Genomic DNA, 11818 nt, shown 5'->3' on the forward strand with positions numbered 1-11818 from the left:
GGGACATGGAGATCCTGTGTCAGCATCTCTGAGAGAGTCCCAGGTACACATAGACACAGGTCGACTTCCACACAAAGTGCGGCCGAGGCCAAGAGACAGAGAAAGTTGACAGATGTTGGGGGAGACTCAGAGGCAAGAGATGCATGTTCCCAGTGTCCCCAGGCCTCCAACAGGCTGCAGGGAGTGGCCCTGAAGTCAGGCTGCTTTGGGGGCGTTGGATCAGTGACCTCCCTGCACCTCAGTGACCTACTCAGCCTTGTGCAGCGCCTGATCCAGGGCCTGGCCGCTTGCTCTGACCGGTGGCATTTGACTCCACCTCTCTGCCCCCACCCTCCCAGTCTCTGTCACTGAGGAACCAAATCTCCTTCCCCTCGGTGCTCTGAGCATCTCTAACACCCACTCTGCCATGAGAAGTGTGTCTGCCCATGTTTGCTAAAGGGGAAGGAGGTCAGGGGAAGAAAGGAATATTTATTAATGGTCTGCTTGTGTTGGTCAGTCTGCCAAATAATTTATATACAGCATCTCATGTAATCCTCACACAACACTCTGAGGGCAGGACAAGCATCCCCATTTTTTAAAATATTTATTTATTTATTTTTGGCTATATTGGGTCTTCGTTGCTGTGCACGGGCTTTCTCTAGTTGCTGTGAGCGGGGGCTACTCTTCCTTGCGGTGCACGGGCTTCTTATGGCGGTGGCTTCTCTTGTTGCAGAGCACGGGCTCTAGACACGCAGGCTCAGTAGTTGTAGCACACGGGCTCAATAGTTGTGACTTGCAGGCTTTAGAGCGCAGGCTCAGTAGTTGTGGCTCATGGGCGTAGTTGCTCCGCGACATGTGGGATCTTCCCGGACCAGGGCTGGAACCCGTGTCCCCTGCATTGGCAGGCGGATTCTTAACCACTGCGCCACCAGGGAAGCCCAGCATCCCCATTTTATAGAGGCAGAGAGGGGTCAGAGAATGTAGAATAGAAGGATGGAAGCACTGGGATTTGAGAGCACATCCAAATATATCAGTGATTTCAGTAAGCATGACTATACTCCACACACCAAATAAGACAAATGCTAACAGATTGGATTTCTTTCAAATCCAGACATATGTTTTCTATTTTTTTATTTTAATTGTTTGGCCACACCACGAGGCTTTCAGGATTTAGTTCCCCGATCAGGGATTGAACCCATGTCCCCTGCAGTGGAAGCATGGAGTCCTAACCACTGGACCGCCATGGAATTCCCCCGACATATGTTCTTTAGAAGACATACACCTAAAACAAGGACATGGGAAAGTTGAGGGTAGAGGAACACAAAAGGATATACAAGGGATGCATGAAGCTGAAGCCAGCTGATGGAGCTGTATTAATTTCAGACAAAATAGCTGTTAATGCAGAAAAACATTAAGATCAAAGGATCACTGTATTTTTATAAAAGGAACAATGCATTAAGATGATGTAATAGTTTGAAACCAGGCAGGTTTTAACAGCCTTGTTATAGGACAGAATCACAATGAGAGACTCATGAAACCATAAGTATAGTCAGAAATGAAATCATATTATTTGTGATGATGGTGGAAAGAATATTTGAAGAAATAATGGCTGGAAACTTTCCCAATTTGGCAAAAGGTATAAATTTACAGGTTTGGAAAGCTCAGTGAACCCAAACAGCAGAATCTCAAAGAAATCCATGCCCAGACACATCCTAATCAAAGCTGAAAACTAAAAACATTTAAACTTTTTGAAAGCCGCTGAGAAAAACTATGCCTCACATAAAGATTAATACAAAAGATCATAGATTTCTTTTTTATTTATTTAGCTGTGCCACATCTTAGTTTCACAGGATCTTCGTTGCCTCGTGCAGGATCTTTAGTTGTAGCATGCTGGATCTAGTTCCCTGACCACAGATTGAACCCAGGCCCCCTGCATTGGGAGCGCAGAATCTTAACCGCTGGACCACCAGCGAAGTCCTGTAAGATCATAGACTTCTTATCAGAAATCATAAAGGCCAGAAGGCAGGGAAACAACATTTTTAAAGTGCTGAGAAAAAGAACTGTCAGTCCGAATTCTATATGCAGTGAAAATGCACTTCAAGAATGAAAGCAGGGTCTTCCCTGGTGGCGCAGTGGTTAAGAATCTGCCTGCCAATTCAGGGGACATGGGTTGCAGCCCTGGTCCGGGAAGATCCCACATGCCACAGAGCAACTAAGCCCACGAGCCAGAACTACTAAGCCCACGTGCCACAACTCCTGAAGCCTGCAGGCCTAGAGCCCATGTTCCACAACAAGAGAAGCCACCACAAGGAGAAGCCCGCGCACCACAATGAAGAGTAGCCCCCGCTCGCTACACCTGGAGAAAGACTGTGCACAGCAACGAAGACCCAGTGCAGCCAAAAATAAATAAATAAAATGAATTAAAAAAAAAAAAAGAAAGAAAGCAAAATAAAGACATCCTCAAGTGAAGCAAAACTAAGACAATCTGTTGCAAGCAGGCCTGTACTAAAAGAAATGCTAAAGGGACTTTAGATTGCTTATATTTGATCTCTAAGATATGTATGATGGTCGAAAGTAAAATTTATGACATTTTCTGGTAGGGTTTTCAGTGTATGTTAACGTGGTATATATGACAACTGCAGCATAAAGAGAGGAGGGTATCAAAATTCATTCAGTGATATATTTGATATTTGTACATTTTACTGTATATAAATTATATCTCAAAGAAAACCATTAGCGCACAAGATTTTTTAAACAATTTAAAGAGGGGAGGATAAAGAGACCTATATAGTGATAAAGTTTCTAAATCCCACTTTAAGTGGTAAAATATTAATTCTAAGTTGACTATGAAGAGTTAAGTATGCATACTGTAATCCTTAGAGAAATCCCTAAAAAAGACTATACAAAGAAATGATCAAAAACTCAGTAGATGGGCTTCCCTGGTGGCGCAGTGGTTGAGAGTCCGCCTGCTGATGCAGGGGACACGGGTTCGTGTCCCGGTCTGGGAAGATCCCACATGCTGCGGAGCGGCTGGGCCCGTGGGCCATGGCCGCTGAGCCTGCGCGTCCGGAGCCTGTGCTCCGCAACGGGAGAGGCCACAACAGTGAGAGGCCCGCGTACCGCAAAAAAAAAAAAAACAAAAACTCAGTAGATGAATTAATAAAATGGAACCTGAGAAAAAAATAACCCAAAAGAGGGCAGGAAAGGGGAAACAGACGGATAACAGAAGGAACAAACAGAAAAGAAAAAGGTGGACCCAAACCCAAGCATATCCATTGTTACATGTAAATAGTCTAAACATACCAATTAAAAGGAATTTTTTAAAAAAGAAAATAAAAAACCTACTTTAAATATAATGATATAGGTAAGCTTAAGGTAAAAGAGTGGGGAAAGGTATATAATGTGAAAACTCCATCAAAGAATGCTGCAGTGACTATATTAATATCAAACCAAGTAGGCTTCAAAACAAGGAAAATTACCAGGAATAAAGAGAGAAATTACATAGTAATAAAGGGCCAATTCACCAAGAAGACAAAACAATTCCAAATATGTATGCATCTAACAACAAAGCCTTAAAATACAGGAAACAAAACCTGGTAGAGCTGAAAGAAAATAACAGACAAATTCACAATTATATTTGGAGACTTTAACACCCCTCTCTCTAGAATCAGCAGAACAAGAAGACAGAAAATCAATAAGGATACAAAAGAACTGAACAACATATCAACCAACTGGATGTAATGGATGAACTGCCAATAGTCGATCTTTTTTTTGTTCACAAAGAAGTAATTTCCCATGATTTAAAGTAACACAGGGCTTCCCTGGTGCCGCACTGGTTGAGAGTCCACCTGCTGATGCAGGGGACACAGGTTCGTGCGCCGGTCCGGGAAGATCCCACATGCTGCGGAGTGGCTGGGCCCGTGGGCCATGGCCACTGAGCCTGCGCGTCCGGAGCCTGTGCTCCGCAACGGGGGAGGCCACGACAGTGAGAGGCCCGCGTGCCACAAAAAATAGAATAAAATAAAAATAAAGTAAGACAAACCTATTTTTAAGCGTAATATTAGGCTGTTACTAATGTTTAACCCCAAAAGTCAATGACCTAAGTTTCCACGTGAAGAAAAGGAAAAAGAAGAAATTAATTCAGAAGTAAGTAGAAGGAAGGGACTAGTAATGATACAAGAAGAGATTCACAAAGTAGAAAAGAGACAATACAAAAATGAGCAAAGCCAAAATGTAGTAAGTTCTTTGAAAAGATTAATGCAGTTGATGAGCCCCTCGCTAAACGGACAGAGAGAGAGGGAGAAGGGACAGTACATCAGTCATGAAAGAGGTGACGTCACTACAGACCCTGCAGGCACGAAAAGAATGCAGGAGTGTTACGAGCAGCTCCATGCCAGTACATCAGACCTCTCAGAAGAAACAGGCAAATTCCTTGACAAAACACAGTTTATCAAGTATTAGGTGGTGATGGTAGCCTAATACCCAACTGCTGTATGCCAGCACTTCGAGGGCCAAGCTCCAGGCAGGGGCTGGGCAATAGTCCAGGAGGGCATCGGGTGGGGCAAAGGGGGCTCAGAACTGAGGGACAGTGGGGAAGGACAGGACTCCCACTCCTCCCACAGCCCCAAGCTCTGATGTGGGAGACCTGGCCTCTGGTTGGAGACACAGTCTGGCACCACCACAGGGTGGCCACTCAGACTGGGAAGATAACTACACTGTGCAGCCCCCGAACTGCCTCCCAGTTCAGTCAGGGTGTGTCTGGAGCCTCACGCTGCCCACCCACACCTGCTGGGGACGGGGCAGAGGGGACTGGGGAGCAGCTTAATGGAAGAAGGCAGAAGAAGGCAGTTGAAAAGTGGGGGCCCAGAAGCCAATCCTCGGCACCCCTACCCTCAGGATCCAACCCGGAGCCCATCCACCTTCAAGACCCAGGATCCCAGCCCACTTCCCTCGGCTCTGGGACTCCAGCCCCCCTGCACCGGGGCTGCCACTGGCCAAAGACACATTTTTAAAGTCTGTCTTCACATTTATTGATTTCTGGCATGGTTGAGGAAGAGCTATCCCTGCCCTCTCTCCCCAGGGGAAGTCCAGCTTCCAGCTGCAGGAAGAAAGATCAGAGCCAGACTGGAGAAAGGACTTCCCAAGGATACCATCAGCAGCGTGGGTCTGCAGCTGGATCAGCTTCCTAGACAAATTTGACAGGAGAGAAATGCTAGGGGAAGGAGGCTCCCTGGTGAGTCAGGGCAGACCTCACTGAGACCCCCCAGGAAGGAAGTGGCTTGGTCAGCTGCCAGCTAAGAACCCCCCTCCCCCCCACACACACACCTGGGCCTCCCTCCAGGTGCTCCAGCTGGCCACGCCACTCTCTGCTTTAGGGCCTTTGCCTGTGTGGTTCCCTGCCTGCAATTCCCCCCCACACACCCCAGCAGACTAGGCCAGTGTTAGTGGTGGGAGGAGGTGCGGGAAAGGGCACTCCTGTAGGAGGGTACAATCCGGGCAAAGGCCGGGAGCCTCGACGTGCCCACGGAACCGAGCCCCACCTGCCACCTGGATCTCCACCGGGTCGCTGAGCTGGGACAGCAGGGAGTGGGCCCAGTTGGAGCGGTAGCCGCAGCTGTAGTTGCCGGCGTGTTGGGGCCCCACGTAGGTCAGCACGAGGTCCGCGGAGGGGTGGGTGGTCCAGGCCACCACCGAGGGCTCCTCTTCACCGGACCGTAGCAGCATGAAGGAGACGTCGGGCACGTGGCCCTCGCAGCGTAGGACAGCATCGCGGCCCGGAGTCACGGCTCCCGTCCACAGGGGCCGGAGCCGCGGCCTGGGCAGGGGTCCTGGGAGAGCAGCGGGTCGGTCAAGTGAAGCCCCTTGCCCCAGGCAGCAGCGGCCCAGCCCCGCTCCGCTGCCAGCCCCCTTCTCCAGCCCAGGTTGCTGGCCTCACACCGTGGTCACTGCACTGTAACTGTAGTGTCTCCCCGTACACGCCCCCCCACCCCCCAGACCCAGGCCTTCTCTGAGACTAACTGGGGTCCCCAGCGAACGGCACTCAGGGCTTCAAGACAGGTGAGGAGAAGGAAGACAGGATCCAGGGGAACGGGTTCCCGCAGAGGGCACAGCGCAGTCAGTGGTATGGCGGTGGACCCTGTGCGGGGGGCTCTGCCTGACCTCCGACCCCAGGAGATCCGGATGAGGAAATCAGAGGAACACACAGACCCCAGGGCCGGCGGGGGCTCGGGGAGAATTACAGCTCAACCCTTCGCCGTGGGCCCCTGGGCGCAGGCAGCGGTGGGGTCATAATCTGACCGCAGCCGACAGGCCTGTCGCACAGGGAACCTAAGGCGTGAGCCAGTTCAAAGCCGTTAGCACTCTGAACCCTAAGTTCTGGGTCCTCTCTCCACGACCTCCACCAAAGCGCTACACGTAGCCCCGGTGCTCACGTCGGTGGGAAACAGGCCAAAAGGCTGGGTGTCCCAGGGCCCTGGCGGCCGACCTCGCGCTCCCCTAAGGAGCCGACTCTGCGGGCAGGTCCGAGGCCCAGAGCGCTTCCCTTCGGCGTCCTGAGACAGGTAGTCACCCTCGCTCTGCGCACGGGCAGAGGGAAGCTCCGGGCCGCTGTGCGCCGCTCACCGTGCACGCGCAGCTCCACGGGCGCGCTGGGCGCGGAGCCCGCGAAGGGCGGCGCCGTGTCTGTGTAGACGCAGCTGTAGTTGGCCGAGTCGACCGCCGAGACGTCGCGCAGCTCAAAGTGGGCCTCCGTCCCCGCGGGGCTCAAGAGACGGTGCACCCGGCGCTGGCCCGCGCCCTCGCGCACCAGGGCGAAGCGCACGCCGGCGCGGGGGGCCCGGCACCGCAGCTGCACCAGCGTCCCCGGCTCGGGACTCGGAGTCGCGGGCTCGGCCGACAGCTCCGGCGCCGGGAGCGTCCCTGCGGGCAGGACGCGGCAAGGCTGACGCCCAACGCCGCATCCTTCCGCCGGGAAGAGTGCGCCCCGCTCCCTCTGCTCCCTCCCGGGAGGCCCGCCGGCACCGCCCTGCGTAAACCCGCACCATCCGCCCGACGTCCCGGCCCTTGTCCTCCCTGGGCGCTCACGCACGCTCCTACACTGTTCCTAACTAATTTGTGTGCCCACAAAAATCGAGGGGTGTGGGGTCGTGTTTTGTTGGAGGAGCATCCGCGCCCGCCTCTCCCGCCGGCGTCCACTCCTGGGGTTTACGCCCCTGGTCCTTGGCGGGTCCTGCAGCCCCAAACTGGCCACTCTCAACAGAGAGGCCTCAGCGCCCACCCGGACCCCGGAGGCTGGGGGCCCCCGTGCATGTAGCGCCTGCATGGCCAGACTTGCGCGTGGACCCAATTATTCCTCGCGGGGCCACGAGGCTGGGCTCATTTTTCTATCCTCAGCTGGGGAAACTGAGGCCGGGCAGATGAGTCGGGATTGAGCCGTGCAGTTACCGGGACCCTTCCCTGGGTCTCTCCTTCCGCTGCCCCGCGGGCAGAGCGCGCCGCCCTCCCTCCCCGCTGCCACATCCCCCAGGCTCACCATCGCTCAGCACCAGCTCGGCGGGCGCGCTGTCCAAGGACCAGGGCGCTAGCTCCTCTGACAGCCGGTAGCGGCACGTGTAGACACTGCCGTCTCCCGGGGCCAGCGTGTTCAGCTGGAAGAAGACGCGGTCTGGGCTGGTAGTGGCCACGGGTACCTGCAGCACGTCCTCGCCCCGCCGCAGCTGGAAGTTCACCCCGCTCAGGGGCGCCACGCAGGTGAGAGTCGCGCCCGAGCCGGGGCGCAGGAGCCCGTCGAACCCGCTATTCAGAGTCAGCGTGGGTGGCGGCGGCGTGGCTGCAAGGCAGGGACAGTCACTGGGGCGGCCAGAGTCCCAGCCACCCCCGCTGTGGGAGCGTTCCTTGGAGCCCAGCCTCCAGACCTTTTGCCCTGGGAACAACCTTCCTTGTGGCAAATTCCCACGCCACTATCAAGGCGGGGCAACTGCGTGGCCACTGTTTCCCAGAGCCAGTCCTGGGCAGGGGTATTCAGGGCCGGGGTCAGAGGGTAAAAGCTACTCTGTCTCCAGGAGCCTCCTCCCCCAGGAAGCCCTCTGGGATGGTCCACACACTCACCCAGCTCCTCTATGGTCACAGTGGTACTGGGCTCCGAGGGGGCGCCTGATGCGTGGGTCCGGTAGCTGCAGCTGTAGTTGCCAGCCCGGTGGACTGGGAAGGTGGCCTGCCTGTCCTTTGGGGCCTCAGCCACCTCCAGAAACTGGTCATCGCCTTCCCGCCTCAGCAGGAAGGTCACACCGCGAAGTCCCCCGAGGCACAGCAGTTTCGTGTTCAGGCCCGGTGTGATCCAGGGCACGGGGTTGGTTGAGAGCAAGGGTGGGGGCAGGGGCTCTGCGGCGGGGGCGGGGGGTGGGGTGCAGGGGTCTTGGTTGGTTCTGCCTGAGTTGGAAGATACAGGGCCCCAGCCGGACCTGGACCTCCACACTCATGGAAATGTGAGGGATCCAGGAGACGGAAGGCATTGGCTGGGGTGGAGGGGTGGCGGGACAAGCTGAGACAGGGACAGGGGACTACAAGAGGAAGACGCATTCAGGGCCCAACTGTGGCCAGGCCTGCCCTAACCGCTTCCTGAGGATTCAGTCATTTATTCCTCACAGCCTTCTAGGGTTGGTACAAACATCACCCTCATTTTACCAATGGGGAAACTGAGGCTCAGAGATGTCACCTGACTTACCCAAGGCCACCAGCCACTCGGGGAGGGGGCCGGAAGAGAACAGGGAGAGTGAGGAGTGGAGGAAGGGAGACCTCTCCAGCAGCCTCTCTTCCTGCCTCGAGGCCCGTGAGCCCTCCACTCACCTGCTCCAGTCACCTCCACGAGGTTGCTCAGGCTGGTCCTCCCACTGTCCATGCTGTAGCGGCAGCGGTAGAGACCCCGGGTGTCACCGGTCACAGCTCCCAACGGGAATCTGTACTCGGTGGCAGGTGAACCCAGGTGCACCAGTTCCTGGGCCACCCCATCCTTGAAGAGCTGGAACTCCAGGGTCCAGAGGGGGCTCTGGCATGTCAGCGTCACGTTGGCCCAGGGTTCCAGCAGCGATTCGGCCTCTGCCCACAGGGTTGGCCTTGTGTCGAAGACTGCATGGGGACGGGTGTCAGATCTGGGTGCCGAGCCAGGGGCTCACCCCGCAGCGCCCACCATGCCCAGGCCTGGCCCACTCACATACAGCCTCCTCAGTCACTGGGTTCAGGGTGAGACCTGCGGAGACCCACCACCTGTGAGACCCCATGGCTATTAATTCCCGCCCCTCATCCGGCCCCGGGGACCCCAGGCCGGACGCCTCACCCCAGAGCAGCAGGAGGGCCACCCGTGCGGACATGGTCAGCCTCACTGCAGCTCCAGGAGTGTCTGCCGGGTGATAAGGCCCAGCCAGGGTGGCCGGGAGGGTGGGGCGTGGGGGAGGGTGCGGGGCACTGACCTCGCAGCTCATTCGTATTTCCAGGAAATCAGGACTCCAGGGGGTCGGGACAAAGGGCAGATGTGGCCTCAGGAGTCTCAGCTATAGCAACAATCAATAACTGCAGAATGAATAAACTAAATTAATAATAAAGAGTAAAGATAACAAAATAAATGATATAACAGTAAACAATAACAAATGAAGAAAATTAATAAACAATAAAATAATGTAAATGGAAAAATAAGTATAATTTTTAAAATAAAATAAATACTAAACCAAGTAATGTAATAAATAATAACAAATACATTTAAATAATAGTATGGAACCATAGTTAGCAAATAAAATTACCAATAAGTAATAAAATGATTAAAGTGAAAATAATAAATTATTTAATTATGAGAGGATAAAACACTAAATATTAAAAATAGATAATGCAATAAATGACAACAAATTAATAATAAAAGTAAAATAATAAATGTTAGAAATAGGTAGTATAATAAATAAAAGATACATTATAGTGGGAATTTCCTGGGTGTCCAATGGTTAGGACTCTGCACTTCCACTGCAGGGGTCTGGTTTTGATCCCTGGTTGGGGAACTAAGATCTCACAAGGTGAGTGGCGCGGCCAAAAAATAAAATAAAAACATGAAAGTGTAAATGAATATTTATATTGATGATCTGTTTATAAATAATAATCCATGAGAATAAAATAATAAATGATAAATAAAATAAAAATAAGTAATAAAATTACGAGGCACCTACTGTTGTGTGTTCAAGGTGTTGTGCACCTCACCCGCTCCCCCACTCCCACCATCCTGGTTTCCTCACTGCTCAACCTGCCTCACAGCCTTTATGCTGTTTGTTCCCTCTGCCTGATGCTCCTCCCCCAGTGACGCGCAGGGCTCAACATCCCCAAGAAGCCTTCCCTGACCCTCCAGAGCCACATGGCCCCTCTGCCCCAGTCTCCACCATGTCCTCGGGATGTGTGTTCTTCCCAGCACCTCTGTCTCCCTGACCAGCCTGGGCTCCACACGGGCAGGGCCTGGGTGGACATTTTCACACTGTCTTCTCTGTGTCTGGCACACAGGAGATGCTCAGTACATGCTTGTGGGATGCATGGGTGAGGAGGAAGGCGGGTCAGGTGGGAGATGAGAGCTGGGAGGTTTTCACAAGCCCTCGACAAGCTGGAGAGCTGGGGCCTGGACACCCGGGGTGAGGACCAGACCTCCAGGGGTGGGATGACTGGACCCCCTCAGAGGTCCAGAGTGAGAACACAAGTCCTCACACCTCCCACTCTTTCCCACTGGGCTATGTCTTAGGGAAAGGGGGAGGCCCACTGGGGACAGGCGAGGCCTGGCCTCTCCACAGTGAGCGACAGCCACAAGAATGACCAAAGGCAGCTCAGAAAACTGTCCACAACCTGAGCACAGGGGCAGGACCAGGGTGGAAGCACAGGTCTGAACTGAACGGCCTGGGTGCAAATGTGTCTCCAAATCCATGGTGGGTCACACATTGTGGAATTAACCAACGAGGGAGAAGGAACCACAGCTCCAGGCAAGAGCCAGGATGCGCCTGCAGGAGGCCCACGTGATGCCAAGTATAGAAAATCCAGACACAGGCGAATCCTACCTTGGCCGGCACACCTCCGACATTGCATGTTGGGTGGGCCCACGTGGGGCTTGGGGTTGGCCTGGGCCCTGCCCACTGCCTTCACCTGCCCCAGGGTGAGTGGGGATCCCAGTACTGCTCAGCTGTTGGGGGGAGGAGATGAGAGGCCCTGCAGAGGGGAACATGCCAGGAGGACAGGCCCCCACCTGCCTCATTTCCTTCACGCCTAACGTGGAACTGATAGTAACACCACCTACTGCCCAAGTCCACGTGCAGAATGCTGTGAACCACAACAGTAGGTGCCTCATAATTTTATTATTTATTTTTATTTTATTTATGATTTATTATTTTATTATCATCAATTATTTTACTTATAAACAAACCATCATTTAAATATTCATTTATTGCTTTAATGTATTTCTTATTTATTATACTATATATTTCTAACATTATTTTATTACTTTTATTAATTTGTTGTCATTTATTGCATTATCTATTTTTAATACTTAGTGTTTTATCCTTTCTCTCATCATTAATTAATTATTTTCACTTTAGTCATTTTATTACTTATTGGCAATTTTGTTTGCTAACTATGATTCCATTCTATTATTTAAATGTATTTGTTATTATTTATTACATTACTTGGTTTAGTATTTATTTTATTTTAATGTATTTCTTTTTTTTTTTTTTTTTTTTTTTTTTTGCGGTACGCGGACCTCTCACTGCTGTGGCCTCTCCCATTGCAGAGCACAGGCTCCGAATGCACAGGCTCAGCAGCCATGGCTCAC

The 11818-nt window shown here is 52.5% G+C and overlaps 1 protein-coding gene across 2 annotated transcripts; it reads right to left on the bottom strand.

The window, feature by feature from the left end:
• Positions 1-639: 639 nt before the first annotated feature.
• A1BG (alpha-1-B glycoprotein) lies at positions 640-9375 on the bottom strand. 2 transcript variants are annotated; one of them, XM_081217665.1, is made up of 8 exons: positions 9311-9375; positions 9188-9223; positions 8824-9102; positions 8086-8358; positions 7511-7807; positions 6601-6897; positions 5520-5807; positions 640-872 (listed from the first exon to the last, which is right to left on the bottom strand). In XM_081217665.1, the coding sequence occupies exons 1-8, from the start codon at positions 9342-9344 to the stop codon at positions 658-660; spliced, it is 1719 nt and encodes a 572-aa protein (XP_081073791.1). In that variant the 5' UTR covers positions 9345-9375; the 3' UTR covers positions 640-657. The 2 variants fall into 2 exon arrangements, with proteins under 2 accessions (XP_081073791.1, XP_081073792.1); XM_081217666.1 differs by lacking the exon at positions 640-872 and adding an exon at positions 4985-5164.
• Between the last annotated feature and the right edge of the window lie 2443 nt (positions 9376-11818).

The sequence above is a fragment of the Mesoplodon bidens genome (genome assembly GCF_964165515.1).
Source record: "Mesoplodon bidens genome assembly, chromosome: 18".
In the NCBI taxonomy this organism is placed as follows: domain Eukaryota; kingdom Metazoa; phylum Chordata; class Mammalia; order Artiodactyla; family Ziphiidae; genus Mesoplodon; species Mesoplodon bidens.